At 44.2% G+C, this 21,292-nt stretch overlaps 1 protein-coding gene across 3 annotated transcripts in view; it reads right to left on the reverse strand.

The window, feature by feature from the left end:
* Positions 1-21,292, reverse strand: part of ST18 (ST18 C2H2C-type zinc finger transcription factor) — a gene marked incomplete at both ends in the record, with an annotated part of 122,461 nt that overhangs the window by 13,415 nt on the left and 87,754 nt on the right. For 2 of the 3 annotated variants that reach the window (XM_079722184.1, XM_079722183.1), the window contains 5 exons: positions 893-973; positions 1,075-1,137; positions 4,898-4,966; positions 5,712-5,774; positions 11,081-11,196. In XM_079722184.1, coding sequence (XP_079578310.1) covers positions 893-973; positions 1,075-1,137; positions 4,898-4,966; positions 5,712-5,774; positions 11,081-11,196 — 392 coding nt within the window. Of the gene's footprint in view, positions 1-892; positions 974-1,074; positions 1,138-4,897; positions 4,967-5,711; positions 5,775-11,080; positions 11,197-17,965; positions 18,212-21,292 lie in introns of all 3 variants that reach the window. The other variant, XM_079722182.1, reaches the window with a different exon arrangement.

Genomic DNA, 21,292 nt, shown 5'->3' on the forward strand with positions numbered 1-21,292 from the left:
CAGTCGTTAGCAGCTGGGAGAGACGAGATAAGCCAGGTGAAGCACTGAGGCGAGCGAACGAGGAGGTGGTGGTGAGAGCAGACCGCACAGGGGGCAAGTGGGGAAAGGACAGTGTCTACCAGGTGCCTTCCAGCCAGGGAGACAGCAGTACCGCAGTAATGATGGTCCTCGGGCTCCCGGCTAAGGAACGGTCATGCATTATCTCACGTGAGCCTCACTGCTCACCTGGTGGGCAGAGGCGCTGTTACCCTATTTTAGAGGGGCGGCAAATGACTTCTAGAGTTCAGGGGACTTGTCACCAGTTTAGAAGGAGTGGAGTCAAGTGTATGGCCACACTTCTCAGCTCCAGAAACAACCAGGGAAGCCCTTTGTTATGGGTTACGTTGCCTCCAAACAAAGACCAAGGGTCTAACGTGTCAACTGGCTTCCCCTCATCACAGAGTCCATGGCCCAGAGAATGGGAGTTCTGATTTCCAAATGTCTAAATACTGCACATTGTCGAGCAAGCCTCTGTACATTTCTGCACCTGTATCTGCATCTGTCACCCAAGACCTGAAGCATGTTTCTCAGAGGAGGGAATTCGCTTTAGATAAAATTGCGCCTTAAGTTTCAGGGGAGCCCGCAGCCGTGTGTGTCACACTAGGGCACGTCCACGAGGCTGCTTTCCTTTGAAACCCCTGGGCAAGGACGAAGTCCTGCTTTCCTTTGCACCATCAGAGACCCGTGTGAGCACCGCTGGGGAGGGCGAGGTGTTCTGCAGCCTCTGAGCTCCCATACTGCTCCCAGGGCCTCGTGATGGACAAGACACGCAGTTGCCTCCCAACCGAAGTCCCCCTGTTTGTCCCACAAAGGGCCTCTGCCCTGACGCCGCCGCCTCAGCCGTCACACTTACTTGAGTTCAGGGTCTTCTTTTTCTTCCTTCGTAGGGGTCACCTTGACACCACCTTTCCTGGCACGAGGGCAGCCGGACAGGCTGAAATACGGACCCAACAAACAACAAAACAGAAACATGTGATCTCATGGGCGCGGCTGCCACCGCTCTGATTTCCATCTCGGGTATGGGGTCAGTCTTACCTTCGGTGGGAGGCATAGTTTCCGGTCACATGCCCCGAACCGTCACAGCCTGGAGTGGGACACCTGGAAGACACAAGAGTGGAGCTGGGGCTGTGTGGGAGTGGCTAGGAGGTCACGACACATCACACAGAGCCAAGCAGTCAAACAGGATGAGCTGATTTGTGGGACTCTTTTTGCTTGTACAGAACTAGTTTTTGGTTAAGCATCCTTTTTTAAAAAAAAATGAATTTATTTATTTTTAATTTATTTATTTTTGGCTGTGTTGGGTCTTGGTTGCTGCGTGCGGGCTTTCTCTAGCTGAGGCGAGCGGGGTCTACTCTTCGTTGCGGTGCGCGGGCTTCTCATCGCGGTGGCTTCTCTTGTTGCGGAGCATGGGCTCTAGGTGCACGGGCTTCAGTAGTTGCGGCACGTGGGCTCAGTAGTTGTGGCTCACAGGCTCTAGAGGGCAGGCTCAGTAGTTGTGGCGCATGGGCTTAGTTGCTCCGTGGCATGTGGGATCTTCCTGGACCAGGGCTCGAACCTGTGTCCCCTGCACTGGCAGTTGGATTCTTAACCACTGCGCCACCAGCAAAGCCCCAAGAATCCATTTTTAAAGGAAATATTAAGATGTGTTAACTACTGTCCGATGCTTGGAAGACACTGTATTCATTGTTATCCTGCCTTCTTTTTTTCCTTCTTTTTAAGCCTTATTTTTTTAAATTGAAGTGTAGTTGATTTCCAATGTTGTGTTCGTTTCAGGTGTACAGCAGAGTGATTCAGTTATATATATATATATATATATATATATATATATATATATATATATATATATATATGTATGTATATATATATATACATAAAAATTTTCAGATTCTTTTCCCTTATGGGTTATTACAAGTATCGAGTATAGTTCCCTGTGCTACACAATAGGTCCCTGTTGTTAAACCTTATTTTGGAAGGAATCTGAAATTTGATCCACAACTTACTGCTGGGCTTCTGTCTACATCATGCAAAGTTCTTATCTTTTGCTTAAGAAAAAAGAGTTTCCAAATTGTTTCTGTGTGTAATTTATTTCCTTTGATTTGCTCCACCACCATGATAATCCCTTACATTCAGATGGACAACAGTGGTGGATGGGACAACCAGAGACCTGGTGGATTAATGCAACTGCCAAAGAACCTAGGACATTTGCACCTGGTCTGTTCTGCCTCATGGTCCACCTTAAAAGGTCTTGTGGAAACTCTACCAATAACTCTGACCGACAATCAACCATTAAATTTGGAGTCAGGGGAGTGAAGGCGGAAGGAGATTCCAATTTTACTTAGAATGCTAATTAGGAACAGGGTTTAAAATACACTTGAATGCAAACATATACAGAGATTCTCACTCTTTTGTTGCCTTAAAAAATGCCAGATAGTAATAAAAACACAGAGGTGGGCTTCCCTGGTGGCACAGTGGTTAAGAGTCTGCCTGCCAATGCAGGGGACACGGGTTCGATCCCTGGTCTGGGAAAATCCCACATGCCACAGAGCAACTAAGCCTGTGTGCCACAGCTACTGAGCCTGCGCTCTAGAGCCTGTGAGCCACAACTACTGAGCCCACGAGCCACAACTACTGAGCCTGCGAGCCACAACTACTGAGTCTGCGCTCTAGAGCCCATGAGCCACAAGTACTGAGCCTGCACGCCACAACTACTGAAGGCTGTGCACCTAGAGCCCGTGCTCTGCAACGAGAGGCCACCGCAATGAGAAGCCCACGCACCGCAATGAAGAGTAGCTCCCACTCGCCGCAACTAGAGAAAGCCCACGCGCAGCAACAAAGACCCAACACAGCCAAAAGTAAAAAATATAAATAAAATAAATAAATAAATAAATTTATTTAAAAAAAAACGCAGAGGCTGTCATAAAATGTTTGCTTTCCTGAAAGTTCTTGTAGACAAGGTCATTGTTATTATTTCACTTGTATGCCCACCCGGGTTCAGATTTCTACTCAAACAAGAGTTTGAGAAAGATAATAATCCAAAGAAGAATGTGAACATTATTCCTTTTCTGAAACTCTAACCCACTGAACTTTCACAGAAATTCTTTTATATTCAATCTTGAGGCAGAACATAGGGAGTGAACGCTTTTCTCAACGGAAATATGAAATCTGCATAATCTCGTCGAGCTAACCAGAGAACCCTGCAACGATTCTCTAATCAAACATTTAGAGATTTAATACATATTCTGTACTGTAGGGAAGGCTCAGATGCTATTAATATTTTTAGTAAAATAGTGGTTTACTAGCATATTGCAATTCTGGAAAAGTCTATGCCAAAAAAACCTTGTTTTGAAATTCTCCCTGAATATCCAAACAAGAGGTCAATGAAATGTCCCCTTTTCTTTCTGTACAGAAAAACCGCAAAGATGTTACTTATTAGGTGGCTGTATAAAGCAGGTAAGTACTGAACATTGCTATAGAACCACTCAATCTACATGTTCTCAATGTATTATCAACATTTTCTTCTAGAAATAATGTTTAGAGAAAATACTTAGGAGAACTGATAGCTATTTTTAAGATACGGCAATATAGAAGTTCAGAGCAATCAAGTAAGATTGAGTGAGTTTGCCTAGCCCGTCTCTCCTTTCAATCTGCTAATAAGTCTCCACTTCACATCCTTACATTTCAACCTAGAAAAATGGTAGCCAATAAAATGATTTCTAGAATCTACACTGACACAATCAATTGTACACTCACTTTGTATATCTTAGAGTTGTCTTTACTATTCATGGTACTAAAATTCTGAATTTTTTACCTGTTTAATATCACATCTTGTTTCATAAACATTTTTTGGATAATTTTTAGATAAATTTTAAACAAGTTAAAAAACGGAAATACTAGCAAAATATTAAGAAGATATATTCTCTGAAATTTTACCTGTAATTTAGACACCAAGTGTTAATTCTATTATTTACACAAATATTATTTTATCACTAGACTTAGTAACACTGATTTTTCCTAAAATATTATGTGCAAATGCATTTTGCTAATTTTGCTTAATGTTATTCTTCATCTTTTCTAAATGTATGCCTTATATTTTTAAAGGGTAAAAAGTGGATTATAACTTTTTATTAGTCTACATGTATTATAACAACACATGAAAATAACAAGTGAGAAGTTTGGAATAAAAGAAGATAATAGTAGGAAAAATCAAATCAATCAACGAAAGTTAATATACATGTGACTTTGAGATCCTGTAGACAAGGTGAAAATGAGCCAGAATTGTATGTCGCCCCCAAAAGTGAAAGACTGTTGTATGATTCAAAATGCCCACAAGGTAAAGTACTGTGCAGTTTTCCTAAAGTCAGATGATAAAAATGCTGGCCATACCCTCCTAGGTCTGATTAGTATACACGTTCTGAAAGTAACAGAGAAAAGGTGTCGTAGGTGTTCAACATCATTGCTTTTAACATTTTTTTTTTTTTTTTTTTTTTTGCTGTACGCAGGCCTCTCACTGTTGTGGCCTCTCCCATTGTGGAGCACAGGCTCCGGACGCGCAGGCTCGGCGGCCATGGCTCACGGGCCCAGCTGCTCCGCGGCATGTGGGATCTTCCCGGACCGGGGCACGAACCTGCGTCCCCTGCATCGGCAGGCGGACTCCCAACCACTGAGCCACCAGGGAAGCCCAACATCATTGCTTTTAAAAACATTGTAAAATACAAACCCTCCAAGTCCAGCTAATTAACTAAACTAAATTACAGTGATTTGGTTTTAGCTCTTTGAGTTTTTGGTGAGAGAGCGCGTGGTCGTAATTTACTTAGGTGCCGTCTGCCCCTGGTTAGGGCCACCCTGGCCGGACACTTACTTGAGCTCCTGAGAGTTGGCCGCCATGAGGGATTTCAGAGTCTTATCTGCCAAAGGACATCCAGAAACACTGAAGAGGGAGGAGAAAGCAAAAACAGAGACACATGCGCTGACACACGCAGGCCCGACTTGGGGGCAGCCTGAGCTGGTGAACACATGTTCAATCCACCGATGGGGTTTGGGAAAAAGTCTGAACCCGGCTTTGCTGCTCTAGCCAGACCGGGCTTTGAGCACCTTGACTACTTGTCACAGACTCTGGTTTGCTATTTACCAAACCAGGGGCTTTAGCCCAGCGAGACCCCCGGCTCCAGTGATGACTGACCCAGAGAACCCTCCCTCTGCATCCCGAGGGATGGTGCTCAGAAGTTAAGGCCCTGCCCAGAGGGACAGCGAATCACATGGGTGACACAGGTGGGAGGAAGGGCCGAGCACAGCCTCTGCACTACTGTCCCTCCAACCCTTTACTGAAGCCTCCCACAGCGTAAAAGGTCAGTTCAGGTCACTGCTGTCCTACCTGGGTTTCACTTGAGTCCTAAAGCTAGACAGGACCCGAGCCTGACATGAACTCTAACTTCTGGGTTGTAGCCTGGTTCATAGGATCAGAAAACCGTTATTGACCAGAGAAGTACACTTTCTTTACAATGTCAGTAAAAAGACTGAAGACTTAGCTTTATTTCTGAAAAACGAAACGAACCAAAACCCCAACTAACTCAGTCTCCAACTCCCGATCGAGATCATATCTTTCTAGAGAGGGTGAGGGTGAGTCCTTAAGGAGGACAGATGAGGAACGCCTAAGTGAGAAGGCGGGGAGCTACCTGCGATGAGACGCATAGTTGCCTGTGACGTGCCCGCTCCCGTTGCATCCTGGCGTTGGACAGCTGGGTCAATAAAAACACAGAATCAGGGTCAGGTGCATTCACGGATGCACTTGCTCTGTCTGACTGGGTATGAGGTAGCTTCTCTTTTCAAGACCAGTTAACACATATGGGACGTGAAGAAGCTAATGAACTAAAGATGTAGATTATATAAGGACCAGCAGACGAGACAAGAGGAAACTGCCATGATCCTGATTTATTAGTTTCCAGGATCACATCAGCTCTCTGGTTCAGATGATGTAGGACAGTGATGCTAAAATACGTGTCCTGGTAATGGATGTGAGTGAATCAACAGTCAGTGGTGTTCTATTTCTTTGAAAATATGAGTTATAAAACATAAATATTAAAAACCCATGCTTTATCATGATAGCAGCTCTTAGGTACCAATTATATCACAGAGTTCAGAAATTTTTGTGACTTCTTTAAAAGAGAAAGATAACATATAACTTCATAAACATGTTAGAAAACACCTGAAAAAGAAGATCTTTGAAAATACTACATATGGCTAAAATGTAAACTGACATTTTAGATGGGACAGTTGCTGATAGTACAGAAATAGTTACGAAGTTTAGTTAATAAAGCTTATGATCCGTTTCATCCAAAGTTTTGAACCCAGCAAAGACAATCAGGAATTAAACACCTAAGCAGTAGGCTCTCCAGGCTGTCTGCCCAAGACCGGAGTTTGTCCCGGGCACTTCATTTATCTCAGAAGCTGGTCACATTCTGTGCATCTTATGTATGTTTTAAAAATAATGAAAGTGGATAGTTATCCTGAGCAGTTTTGCTGCCAGAGTTAACAGATTCCTTGGTTTCTCAGCCACTTATTTCCCTCTGACGCTGCTTGAAAGTTGCTGGTGTGAGGTAAGCAGATTGACCCCAGCCCACTCGGTGGTCTTTGTGTCGGTGTCAATAATCAGGGGACACATCAGCTACGTCACTCGTGCTTTCAGGTGTTTTTGGCACCCTGCCTAACGCGAAGGCTCACCCACGTCACTCGTGCTTTCAGGTGTTTTTGGCACCCTGCCTAACGCGAAGGCTCACCCACGTCACTCGTGCTTTCAGGTGTTTTTGGCACCCTGCCTAACGTGAAGGCTCACCCACGTCACTCGTGCTTTCAGGTGTTTTTGGCACCCTGCCTAACGCGAAGGCTCACCCACGTGTGGAGTGCAGACTCTGCCTCTGTAAAGGGGCATTTGGGGATAGATGGATGACATCCAAGATTTCTGAAACGTCACCTTCTCAGTATTTTTTTTCCTGTGAGCTACTTTCCAATCATCCTCAGGTACTCTAAAGAAACTGTAAGAGTTAGAACGTCTTCATCTCTCAGAGAGATGCTTGATTTCCAGAGCTTGATCTGAGCTAAACCAGCCAGCTCTTTGCCCACCACTTTCCTAGATGGAACATCAGAAAGGAAAATGCAGAAGCTACAAATATATGTAAACAAGTAAAGAAAAAAAAGAACAATGACTAACATCTGAGCTGAGTTATCTTGCAAGTGCCATTCACCAGCTAAAAAGAGAAACAATCTTTTCTGATAATTACACAGCTGGAATATTCAGAGCGTGAGAGATTGGTTACAGTGCCCTGGGAATTCCTACTTTGGAAATACATCGCCACCTGGTGTGCCAAAATAGCTTTGCATTTATTTTATTTTACTTTAAATTTTATTTCTATTTTTAAATTATGCCTATTAATACTGCCAGGAGAGGCAAAGTGCCAATGATTTTTTAAACCAGACAGTTATAAATTACTTAGGAAGTATAATGATAAAGTATGCATTTAAATAGTGGCTATTTTGTTTCAGCTTTGTGGTATAAAGAGGTCAAGGAATAAAGCCAAGACTGAAGGGAGTGATGTAGTGGGAAAAGATCCTGTTCTGGATCCTGATGGCTAGCTTAATTTACAGATCTTCAATGAGAAATCTTGTACAATAACATGTGCAGATCCCAGTTGGGTGATACAGTCTGGGAAGATTTGCAAATGAAAGTATCACAACTTAGAGAAAGGAAACTAGCTACTTCCCTCAGTAAGTGGTGCTCAAACTCTAAGCAAATTCACGTTGATCAATGACATCAAAAAGTCCTATTTTAGCCGAACAGTTTCTGGTAAGCAACTAAGGTGCATTTATCTGTTAGAAACATAAAACAAAGCATAATAAGGACAGGGTGAAACTGTAAAGCAGTGAGACGTTTACAGAACCAGTGTGTGACACAGGTGTGTAGAAGTACATGGTACCCACCCAAGTGCTCCCTGTTCCGAAATGAGCAGAAAACCACGAGGCCTCTAGAGAGTCAATTTCCTAGGAATTCATGATTATATTCCAAAAATTGTTCACCATCTTTTTGGAGCCCTTTCTCGTTGCACCAATGAGAAGTGCCCATTACAAAATAATCACACTTTATTTTTCTGTCCAAAATGGTGATGCAGGTTAATTATCAGTTTTTTACATTTCATTTAGCTTGGAACGACTCTGGAAATTTCCAAAATCTCCCTTCAAAGGATAAACATTGGCCCTTTTGGAAGATATCTGAGATAATATGCAGAAACAAAATCCATTCAAAGATTTTAGAAACTTGACTAGCAGGCCCATGGCAGCCTTGACATGGCCGCTCCATGTCACCTCCCAGAGGGCGCAGTGCTTGGTGACGTGCAGCTCTGGTACGTGGGCCCTACATCATCAGGAAATGTTAATCTCCTAAGAGAACATCATGCTCGAGGCAGCAATGTCTGCCCACGAAATCCTTAAGGAATGCAGCATAACCATTTATTTAAAAATCACTCGACCATAAAAAGAAACGAAATTGAGTCATCTGTAGTGAGGTGGATGGACCTAGCGGCTGTCAGACAGAGTGAAGTAAGTCAGAAAGAGAAAAACAAATACCATATGCTAACACACATATATGGAATCTAAAAAAAAAAATGGTTCTGAAGAACCTAGGGGCAGGACAGGAATAAAGACGCAGACATAGAGAAAGGACTTGAGGACGCGGGGAGGGGGAAGGGTAAGCTGGGACGAAGTGAGAGAGTGGCATGGACATATATACTCTACCAGATGTAAAATAGATAGCTAGTGGGAAGCAGCCACGTAGCACAGGGATATCAGCTCGGTGCTTTGTGACCACCTAGAGGGGTGCGATAGGGAGGGTGGGAGGGAGACGCAAGAGGGAGGGAATATGGGGATGTATGTATACGTATAGCTGATTCACTTTGTTATACAGCAGCAACTAACACACCATTGTAAAGCAATTACACTCCAATAAAGGTGTTAAAAAAAAAAGTCACTTGAGTGTGGACAGGACAGACTGATGCTGGACCGGGGGCTTCTGACCGACAACTTCTGTGTGCAGGGCCTGTGCAGCGTCTGAGGTGTGTCCCTGTCACTGGGGAAACGAGCGGCACTTCAGTGGTACCAGGGACCCGCGCGGGGACGTGGAAGAAGCAACCTCGGTGGCTGGAACAGCCTGCCCTCCTGGGAAACGGGGCGGGAGCGGCAGGGCTGGGAAGGGAGGACCACAGCAGCCGGGAAGGCCTCTGGGGTGGGTGACACGTGGGGGAAGAGCTGAGGGAGGAGAGGACGGCCCCGCAGAGGTCGGTGGGCAGGCGTTCTGCTCAGGACAGGGCGCTTCATCTATTTTATTAGAAAAATGTAAACGTACTTTTATGCTGGGGGCTTCAGAAGAGAGGGTGCAGATGCCAGTGCCTAAGTGCCAGGGCACCTCTTTGCTAGAAACTCTCATTAACTGGCAGCTTCAAATGTACTTGGGTAAGAATATACATGAATGCTTAATCACTTTCCTGTGGAAAAGATTTTCTTGCATGTCACTCACTCACTCCCGGCAACCACCCCCCCGGGACTACACGATCTGCTGAGGATATAAATGCCCAGAAGCCACGGCTCCCGCCTTGCCTTTGCCTGAAAGCCCCTCCCCTCCCTGCCCCTCTCTCCCTCCCTCAACGTCCACCTGATGTCTCCATGTCCCCCGCACAGTGGTGACCGGAAGATGAGGAGGCAGGTGGTCAGGACGGCCCGTGTCCTGGCGATGGCCCAGGAGAACTCACACCTGTAAGCAAGCGGTGAGCCACACTCTGAACTCCAACAGCCCCCGGTCAGAGATCTTCGGGGTGAAAAAGGAATAAGAGTGTGCGACCTGGGCTCAGGCCACAGTCCGTCCAAGTTAATGACCCTGTGTCGTTTGGTGGCACGTCCCTCGCACCCCACCTCTGCCCCCTGCCCCCCGTTCCCGCCACGTGTCCCCCCGCTGGCTGGCCTCCCTTATTCCCAAGACCCACTCTCCTGGGGTTTGTCCTGCCTTTTCTGCTTTAACCTCTTTGAACTTGCTGTGGCATCTGAAACCATCGAAGGCCCAGGTGAGAGTTCTCTGAGCTCCTAGCTCCCCTGACCATCACTTTCCTCCTCCTCCTCGGCCCCAGGTCTTTATCCTTTGTGGGCTTCTTTTTCCCTGTCAGGTCCCAGCAGGATGCGTGCCCTCGAGTTCTGGGACGGGCACTCTGTCCCCTTCCTCTTATACAACTTCCCTGGAGGCCCCGTCTCCCAGGCCGCAGCTCACGATCTCCCGTCTACATCTCTAGTCAACATTTCAGATGATCTTCCGGATGCCAGACGGTCCCCACGCGCACCCGGCCTCAAAGAATTCTGCACACTGCTCTTCCTAAGATACCCCAGCCCTAGTGCACTTTTCTGCTCAAACACCCTGTGGCTTGTTACGGGAAACCTGGCCATCTTCCCAGGGCCCTCGTCCTGCTCTCTCTCTCTCTCCAGGTCACCTGGTCCTGGGGCTCAGCTCCGGACGGCCGGGCCTGTCTCAGAACCCACTGCAGCTCGACTAGTACCTCCTGCCCCGTCCTTTCAACTTCTGAGTCACCGAACCCCTTGAGAATGTGACGAAAACCGTGAACCCCCTTCCCAGATAACACTCTGCAGTTAAGTTTTGTGTGTCTGTAGACTTCCTGAAGCCCTGACTTGGATCCTCTGAGGCCAGTGGGTGTTAGATTAAGATCTGCTGATCAGAACATAAACCTTTCTAATTGTTTGACATGTGTTGTTTTTCAGTTGATTAGACTTTTAATTCTCTTTGCATGAGATCATGTCAGGTACATGTTTTCCATAATGCTCTTAGTTCTGAGCATAGGTCTAGGTAAATACAGAACATTTAACTACCAACTGGTTGAAATTGCCCTAAAACATCTGCAAAGTCGGCTCCATAAGCCAAGGTGTTATTTATTACTCAAGGTTTTGAATTGGAGTCTCTGTTCTAGAACCACAGAGTAAGCCATTCCAGATGACTTACGTGATTAGTTCTTTCTTGAGATCTCTTGCGTGGAGCTTGGGTTTAGGGCTTGGTATGGAGGCCTCTCCAGGGAACTTCTTTTCCTCTAAATTTTCTAGAGAGCTCACTGGGTCTTTCTGAAAACAAACAAACAAACAAAAATACAGAAGCACACAAGGCATTAGGAAACCCTGGAAAGACAACTGTATTTGAAGTCACTGGGGTCAAATTTGAGTTTTGGCTTAAAGACTTAGATGACATCCCTCATTGGATTTGTACACAAAATAAATAAGATAATGAGTATACGGGTAGATCTGGACCGCTATGGACATTTATGCTCGGTGAAGAATGAGAAATTATAACTCACGGGCACACCTTTAGAAAGTTTGCATTTTGGCAAATATAACTACAGAGGTATTTCTTGAGCTATGTAAATAAGTTAATATTTTAATATATTTCAAGTTTTACAGTATAGCAAACATTTCCTAGAGAACATAGGAAGAGTTCTTTATGCACACAGCAGTCACTGGTAAAACAAAAGAAACACTGCAAAAAATGAATCACACATATTTTCAAACAGAGAAGGAAGAAGTGAATTTAGGCTAGCAGAATGTCCTTTCTGATAAGCAGATAATTAAGATTTAAATTGTTTGTTTAAATATGTAATCACTGAGTCCACAATATCTAGGCAACATTTAGTTTGATTTTTCTGGATAATTGCTTTTAGTCTCACATCACTTCCTGTTTTTCTTAAATTTTCTCTTTTGCTAAGTTGGCATTTTGTAATGGTTTTACTCATTGGATGGAATCTCTTGTTGGGTTATCACTAATTTTCATGGCCTTATTTTAAGCTTGGTACTGATCCTGATTTCATAAGGAAATCTCATTGATCCTTTCAAATCATTTATTTACCATCTGATATATTATCTTACAGAAAACTAATGACGGTTTTATTCAGTCACATAATTAGCTTACTTTTATCATTGTTTATATCCAGTAAATATAATATGTTCTGGATTTAATATTAAAATCAGATTAACTAATATAAAAAAACTGTCTCCTAAATCTCAAAAGTATTGATCCATTCAAGGTGAGAAAACAATTTTGAGTTATTCAAGGTAAATCTCATTTAAATCAAATGAATATGAAATTGCAAGGGCAAATACAATTTTAATAATCCTGAGTCTATACCCAAAATCAGTGGAAAAACAAAATCCCTGGATTTTCCCAAATAAAGAAAAACTCTAAGCCTTCATCTCAGTCATAAAGGCAAATGCAATTTCTTTCATTAATTACTTGGATAACAGTTCAATCAATTATTTTATATAGGACCACACAGTGGTAAATACGTTTACACTACCTCAAGTAACATTATCTTCAGACCAAATTAATAAAACCTGGTTTGGTCTAATTTCTTCTTTCATATTATTTTTAATACTGAGTATTCCATTTTATATTATTGATTAATGTTTGAAAACAGAGGCAGATAATAATACACCCCTGAAAAATAAAGAGAAATAGGTGTTTGATGATAGTTGTCTACTAAGGTAGAAGAGAAGGGCTATTTTAATGCTGCTTCCGTGGAATCTATAGAAAAGAAGTGAATTATGCTTATCCTTTTCATGTTTCACAGTGTAAATGCCTAAAGCGAAGCATTAGCACTACCTTCCGTTTCATTTGGAGCTACCTGGATTCAGCCCGGGTGGTGTTTTCCACTATAATTTACAAACGTCTTGGCCTTTTGAAAGTAGATACAAATGATAAATCCAATTTTGTCTCAGTGTGGAACAGCTTTTGTTTTTCTGTTCAGATGCTGAATTTTTCACAAAAAATGGCATAAAGTGAAAAAGAGCTATTTTATTATTTTCTTTGTGATGAACAAGAGCAAAGTATCTCTAAGGAGGCATGTACATTTACAGATGAACACATAAAGGTCATTAGCTGTTGTTTGTTGAATCTGCACATTATGGAAGACAAGGGAATAAGGGATTTTGAAAGAAATGATCAACTATGAAAGTTTAACTTATTTGACTCAAATGCATTCAAAATTAATGCTTGCAGAATATATGGTATTTAACTTAGCACAGTAGTACGTGATGATGTTTCAATAGGATCATTTTATTGGATATGACCTTTTAAACATTTTGTAACTTCTTTTAAAAACTATGGACTCTTGGGTATGTGATTGCATTATGAAATAATTGTCTTTTTCCTTTTTTTTTTTTGCTCAGCATTCCACCTCTAGAAGCTTGCAGAGAGCATATGTATTAAAATACAGGTGACCGTCACTATAAGAATGCTTAATTTTGTTACAGAAGCATTTTATATCGGATAAACTCCTAAATAGCACACCATAAAAATATGTCAACATCATCTGTCAGAATTTTTTCAACATTTAAAGTATCATTTTGAAAATAATAAATTTATATTGGGGAGACATAAAGAGAAAATGTGGCATACATATATGTGTGTGTTTAGAGAGTATGTAGGTGCAATGAAATTCCTTTAATGTACAGATAGAAGTTTATATAGATTTCAGTAAAGGCCAGAACATAATGGAAACATGAATAACAGATAATAGCATCTGGCACTTTTTATATTTGAAGGCCTGAAATCTTTGGAGAACTGACAGTTGAATGAAACTGACAGCCCTAGTTATTTCTCAGCGCTTTCCTTTTGAGATAGTTTGAGTTTTTTCCAGATTCAGGATTTTGTTTTTAGAGGGCATCTGGACAGGCTATTTCACTGAGAGAGACAGACAATATTTTCTGAAAATTACCACCAAAATGAGGCAACTGTTGTGCATATGAACTAGATAACAATGAATTGGATATAATCGCCCAGTTTCTGGTTGTGGGAACGGGTGGGAGTCTCGTGTGGGATGTGCGGGGCTGGGGAGGTGGGAACAGTCCACGTTCACAGAGCACCACTGGGACCCCGAGCAGCGTCTCTGCAGAGCTCACGGAAAGGACAGCCAGGACCATCCGTCCCTGGTTTGTGTGGTCACGTGGAGTCACGTCCTGTAACCGGGCTCAGGGGCTCTGGTCCTGCCATCCTGAGAAGCACCAAAACCACTGTGGTCTCCAGCACACACCTGGCCAAGTACCACTGCTTCATTATTCTCTTTTCTCTTTCCTTCCTGCTTTTTCTCAATATTTCCTAGCTGTCTCCATTTTCCTGTAGACTTTTTCTTTTCCTTTTCTCCATTTTCTCCCTCTCCCTTCTCTTCATTTTAGGGAAGCCCAGGCCCATTGCTTATTCCCTATATGACCAAAGAACAGCAACTTGACCCCACAAGCCTCAATTTTCTCCTCTAGAAACTTTGATAATAACCCTGCCTTTCAGAACTGGTAGGAGAATGACATGCTGTTTATAAAGATCTTTAATCTTTATTCTTACTCAGCATGGCCTCCCTCTGCTACCTTCCCAACAAGGACATTGAATACAATCTACTTTTTCAAAATAATAACTATCGAGTATCACATTTTTCATTTAGGGATTCAGAACAAAATGTGAAAAACACTCTCTATTGGTAAATTACCTTGGCACAGATGAAGACAAAGAGCAAGAGTGAGAAGCTGTCCCGGGAGTTACAGGGGCTCAGAAGCACCTTTGTGTGCATCCCCGCGGGGATAGCGCCCCAGCAATGAACCACCCACGTTCAGACCGTGACAACAGGCGTTAGGCTTAAACCGTATTTTGTCAACTCAAACCTAGTGCGAGCGCTTGGACTCCAAGAACTCAGCTGATGTCGCCAAAGTCCTCTTTGCTGCTCTCAGTAACACTGAGTTTCCACTTAGCTTGTCAAGTCCAGACGTCAGAATACTTAGGTTGCCATTTGTAGCAGTGACTCTACACTACCAGACCTGAAGGAGGTAAGCCATTCTGGAAGGAGGAAGGAGCAGAAATCTAATCTAAACAAATCATCTTCCTCATGACATTGCTGGCACGTTGACCAGTCACAGGTCAGTAAGCCTTAGATAGGAACGTACTCCAGCTGAATCCCTAAAGCCACCTGGATGAATCCACACGTGTTGATAAAGAGAGAATATGTGTCATGAGACTGAATTTTCTGGTGATCTGAGGGATAAGAAGTACATACAAGGAGGTCCCTGAGGTGTCACTAGACCCCCAGGCAGCAGGAGTGTCCCCGAACACGAGGGCGACCCTGTAGGCATCGCTGCATAATCTTATAACCGATGTTACATGACACAAGCCCCCTGAAGGGGAACAAGAACCCACTGTGCTTCGTTACTGGTCAGGAATGGACTGGACGCCTGACTGTGTGTGAACAGAAAGGAGACTGCTTGTCAACAGTGCCCTTGGCCTGTGTACAGCAGGCTCGCAGGGGTGAGGACAGAGAGTCTAAGCCCCCTGCACACAGCACCGAGACTCCCCAACACGGAGGGTTTCCTTCCAGCAGGATCACCCAAGAACAGGGATGCCGTTATGCTTATCTGGAAGGGATCATCCCCCGTGCCACGTGCCTTTGACTGGACCTCCACCTCCAGGCCTCGTAACTGCGATTAGGTCCCCCTGTGGGGAGTGGAATTGGCCCGGTTGGCAATCGGGGGTCTCGTGGACCGGGGGCGTCCCCTGTCTCGGGAGCTGATGTGCACGGACTGGACCGAATCAACAAACTTGCTCTCAGCCCACTCCCCCCGCCTCCTGACTTCCATCTCAGACCCGCGTGCTGAGCGATCGCTAATGCGAATACCGGCAGATTTCTGGATTGTATGATGACGTAAGTTAGGTGTAACTTCTGTGACTTTGCACAGCTGAAGCAGCCGGGGATGTGGAAGAGGGCAGAGATGCACACTCACTGGTTCACAGTCACCACCTGAGGCGAAGCAGCTTCTTACACGTTGCAGGGTCAGTTTTATATTTATTAGAGTCAAATGTATATGATTTAAGAAACAGTTCTTCTAAAACAGTGTTATGATAGATTAACTAAGACCATCCCTAAATACTTGGGTGAATATTTTTTAATAATTTATTTATTTATTTTATTTTTGGCTGTGTTGGGTCTTCGTTGTTGTGTGTGGGCTTTCTCTAGTTGCGGTGAGCGGGGGCTACTCTTCGTTGCGGTGCACGGGCTTCTCATTGCAGTGGCTTCTCTTGTTGTGGAGCACAGGCTCTAGGTGCGCGGGTTTCAGTAGTTGTGGCTCGTGGGCTCCAGAGCACAGGCTCAGTAGTTGTGGTGCACAGGCTTAGTTGCTCTGCGGCATGTGGGATCTTCCCGGATCAGGGCTCGAACCCATGTCCCCTGCATCGGCAGGCGGACTCTCAACCACTGCGCCACCAGGGAAGCCCATGGCAGGCGGATTCTTAACTGCTGGACCACCAGGGAAATCCTTGGGTGAATTTTTAAAAGCCAAACAGAATGGCAATGACTATACCCCGTATGGCAGACTCCAACTTGAAGCTGCTGCTGTATCAGCCCCCCACCCTCCCCATGATGGTGTGGCCAGTGGTGATGCAGAGCCTGCCTTGGGTCCTGGGGGCTCCTCCAGTCCTCCCGTCTACTCTGCGTGCCTGCTTAGCCTACTCGTTGGTCCGTGAGCTTGGTTACAGGTCAGTCCTCCTACCAGACTGAGCACACGTGTGGAGGAAGCATGTGGAGGAAGCATGTGCAGGAAGCGTGTGCAGGAAGCGTGTGCAGGACGCGTGTGCATGAAGCGTGTGCCAGGTGGCGCTGCATCCTCAGGACCGATCTTACTGCCTGGACGTGGGAATCACAGTGAAAGTGTGTGGGGGGAGGATGGGAGGGAAGGAAAGAAGGGAACAGGAAACAGCCCAGTCTTGTCGTCACTGCCATTGACATTGACTCATGCCCTGAGATGTTAAAGGAGATGCTAAAATCACACAAGGAACTATACTCGATATTATATAATAACCTATAAGGGAAAAGAATCGGAAAAAGAATATACACACACACACACACACACACACACACATGTATAACTGAATCGCTGTGCTCTACCTGAAACTTACATGATATTGAAAATCAACTATACTTCAATAAAAAATAAAGCATATGCTAAATCAAATTAGTCTTCCACCAAAGTCTCTGAGCTTCACACAACTGAAAAAGGTGATGATGCACACTTTCAAATGTCTATTTCAGTTCTTTAAACATGCCAACTGGCAAGTACCAACTACTTCCCTGACAAACAGAATCACCTACAGTAAAGCCGGGGTCACATCTGCAATGGCACTGAGTCTAACCAGTGGAGGGCGTGGCCATGAACTCTTTTGAATGACACTGAGTCAAGGCTAATCAGACCCAGCCAGGGCACTCCAACTGTGAGATGTGGGCTGATGAATTCCTGCACGGCCACAATGTCTGGCTTCCAGGGGTGAAGCCACCTCCAAGGATAACCCAGCCCACAACTCTGGAGTTGCCATGGCTGAGACATCCCACGTCCACGATCAGTCCCCAGACCATGGCTCTGCACACAGGGATGCCAACACCATCCCTCCACGAAACCACTGAAGGGAATTTGACGAGATGCGTCCTTGCCCCCGATTCGTTCTCGTGTTCTGGCATCCGGTGCACAGCACACGGAGGCTGGTGGCTTGGTGTCGAGTGACACGCTGCCCCTCACAGGCTGCCGTCTCCGAGGGAGAGATGACGTCACCTCTCACGCAGCACACACTACTCAGCCGTAATGGGGGTACAACGCACCCTAATGACATATTGTTTTAGGCAAGGGATGGGAAACGTTGGATTCATTTATAAATTCCTCTTGAAATCTAAAACCATCGTTTTACCAAAATCAAAAACAAGGTACAGAATTATGTATTATCTACACAGGATTGTGAGAATTAATCCAGGAGGAAAAAGCTGACCACACCCTCCGATCACGCTCCGTCTCAAGCTTATCGGCCACATTGAAACAATACCTCTTTCTCCTCCTCTGTCTTCCCATGAGCTTTGCTATAGTTGATAGGCGTGTTCCAGCCCTCGTGATCACAGAAGGCCTGGTAGAAGGCGGCATTGACCAACAGGCTGCTGGTTTTGAACGGGGAAGAGGAAGCAGTTGGAACAGAAGGGTTAGTGGAAGTTAGGGGTGCAGCTTTGTCCAGGATTCGGTTTTTTTTCATGCTTAAGTCCAATGTGCCATTTTCATCCACTTCTATCTCGGCTCCCTGGTATACAATAGGAAACAGAAAAACATTTAAGCAGTTTGCAGTGGTAGCCTAGCCATGTGGGCTTTTAAGGGATCATTTTAAATGCAAGCTTTTATGTAAGTATATCTGATTTTAAATCTAGCTTTCTGATTTGCTTTGGTTAATGTTCAATTCTTAGGCAGACTTTTCAGAGCAGCCCCATTAGTGAGCTTTGTGTTTCTGGGTTTAAACAAAGTAAGCCTAATATAAATAAGATGGTCCAAATACTAAATGGACTGGCTAAACCTGTTTTATCTATTTTTTCCCCCAAGTTTAGCTTTAAACCTTCCTTTCTCATTGCAGAATTATCACTCCCAATTCATCGTTTGAAGCATTAACACTTGAGTTTATAAAGAGGCACAATATTCTTCCCCCATCACAATATTAATCTAATGTGAAAAACGTGCACAAATAACCAGCTGGAAGAGACTTTTTACAGGGAAATATGAGAACTATATTAGATTAGTATGAAAGTGACATTTTACCCTGGGTGCCTTGCGCCAGAAAAGCTTGGTTAACTCGTGGCAGGCGCGTTGGGCGAGGCGGGCAGTGTAAACCAAAGTTCCCCTGGGGGCCTGGAGTGGAAGTACCAGGTGTCACATGACAGGACGGGGCGGGCAGCAGGGGGTAAGTTCTACAGTGAAAACTCCAGAATAAAGGTGATTCTTTTCCAGATACTCAGTATGAGACTTTAATTCCACCTCACGGCGTTTCTCTTCAGGAGACCTTTGGCTAAGCTTCGTTTTCTTTTTAAGGTTCAAGTGCCAACAAAGTCCCCATGTGCCCTGGACCTTCCACAACTCATGTGCCCGAGGATGGCGTGCATGGTCCTGAATCGTGAACACCACCAGGCAGTAACTCCCAGAAGGCGTCACCCTCGCAAGTGGGTCAAATGAATACCTGAGCGGCATTGTCACTGTCATCCATCAATTCACAATTAGCTTTTGGACAATGTCTCTTCTCTTTTCCCTTTGGCTGGCAAAGCAGAAGTCTTCTCTGAATATGCTCCTAAGATCCCTAACGGTTACTTCCCAGGGGTTTACTTTAACCCCCCATTTACACTGCACCCTTACTCCCTCCCCAGCAGTCCCCCCTGAGATGTGATCCACCGTAGCGGCCGCCTGAGTTAAAAAATAAAAGCATCTCTTCTGTTTGCTTGTTTGACCTGCAAAGTTCCTATTCTCAATCTCTCAGCCTGTGAGGTAGAAATGCTCTATTGTATTTGTGGGAGGTAAATACACTTCGAATATATTTGTACTAAGATGTTTGGTCATATCTTTCTGTCCTTTTCAGTAAATAGTTTAATCTCCTGTGATAGTTTTAAGCCCTGAATTTCACAGTACAGCTTATCCGGGATAATAACTTAGTAACCACCACATCTTATGCCATCTGTATAATATCAAATACGTTTTTATACCAGCATTAATAAACCTTAGTTACAAAAATCCAAGATATTAACCATATCAGTGCTACGTGCTCTCTCCATGATACAATGTATTCTGCCAGGAGTACATCAAAGCAATTTTTGGCTTCAAAGCTGATACGTAACTATAGCAAAGAAACAGAGCTATAGCTATCAAGTTTAATGGCCAATGTAAAGTAAAATGCTAAATATTGTAGCTGCTGACATTTTTCATAAAAAAAAAAAAACAACTTGGGTTAAGGCTGCACAACCAACATTCACATAAAATTCCAGACCTCTGTGACAGATGGCTTAGGAAACAGGAGTCACGTGACTGGGCTGCAGTGTTTTATAGAGCAAACCCCATAAATAGTGCGGATTCGAGCTTGCTGAAAAAACACCAACTATTCCAAGACAACACTAATATATATTTTAGCTTTTACAGGAAAAGAAACTTCCCTTGAGTACATTAAAAAATCGGAGATTCTCAGAGTTGTGATGGTCCTACATCTTGAGTAATCATGGGCTGATTGAAAAAAAAAATCACTCCTAATGTTTAAAAGAGGTGCTTTTCTTCACCTCGTGTCCCAGCCGGCTGCTCTGAGCACCTGACCGGGCTGGGGGGAGCAGGGGGCCGTGTGGGTACAGATGGGCTTTAAGTGAGCTCACAGATGCGTTCAAAATTACACACAGCGCCAGGGAAGGGCCCCTTTCTGCCCGTGGATGGGTGGATCACACGTTTACTGCATGGATTTTATTCAGAGCAGTATCAACAGACATCACTTCTCTCTGTGCTTGAAATTCCAAACGGCAGGACAAGGAGGACAGGGTGGGAGGGGCGGCAGGAGGGGAAGGAACGGCTCCACCCTGACATGGACCCCCGGCCCGACGCCTAATACGCTCATTTCTTCAAGGGCTGTTTTAGACCCTCGTTTTCATTATTTGAATTTTAAGCTTTTTGAGGCTGGTCTAACACTACTCATACACTTTCCAACTTAGGAGCGACATCAGTGACCATCTATTTCAGCTACTTTTGAGTTACAGATGCTACCTGTAATAATACAGATGTCTTTATTCATGAAATGACTGAGACAGCACATAATATTTTCAAGCCACTATATTTACGGGGAAAAGAAAACTGAAACGTACAGCGTCCCTGACTTCAAGGAGCTTATTTTGTGCATATAGGACATTTTTAGTGAAATAGACTATAAATTATTATTTTAAGTTATATAATTTATATATAAATTATACAATTATAAATTATTATTCAGCTGAAAGTTGAGATAATTTTTCATTATAAGTCTTATCTGTTCTATAAAATAAGAAGTGACTCAGATGTCTGCCAACAGAGAAACGATACTGCGCTGCATCTATTAAATGGCACGTTACAAAAATAAAACAAAATAAAAATAAAAATAAATTTTAAAAAAGGGCTTCCCTGGCGGCGCAGGGGTTAAGAATCCGCCTGCCAATGCAGGGGACATGGGTTTGAGCCCTGGTCCGGGAAGATCCCACATGTCATGGAGCAACTAAGCCCATGCGCCACAACTACTGAGCCTGTGCTCTAGAGCCTGTGAGCCACAACTACTGAGCCCACGTGCCACAACTACTGAGCCTGTGAGCCACAACTACTGAGCCCATGTGCCACAACTACT

Source organism: Hyperoodon ampullatus (genome assembly GCF_949752795.1).
Source record: "Hyperoodon ampullatus genome assembly, chromosome: 17".
Taxonomy (NCBI): domain Eukaryota; kingdom Metazoa; phylum Chordata; class Mammalia; order Artiodactyla; family Ziphiidae; genus Hyperoodon; species Hyperoodon ampullatus.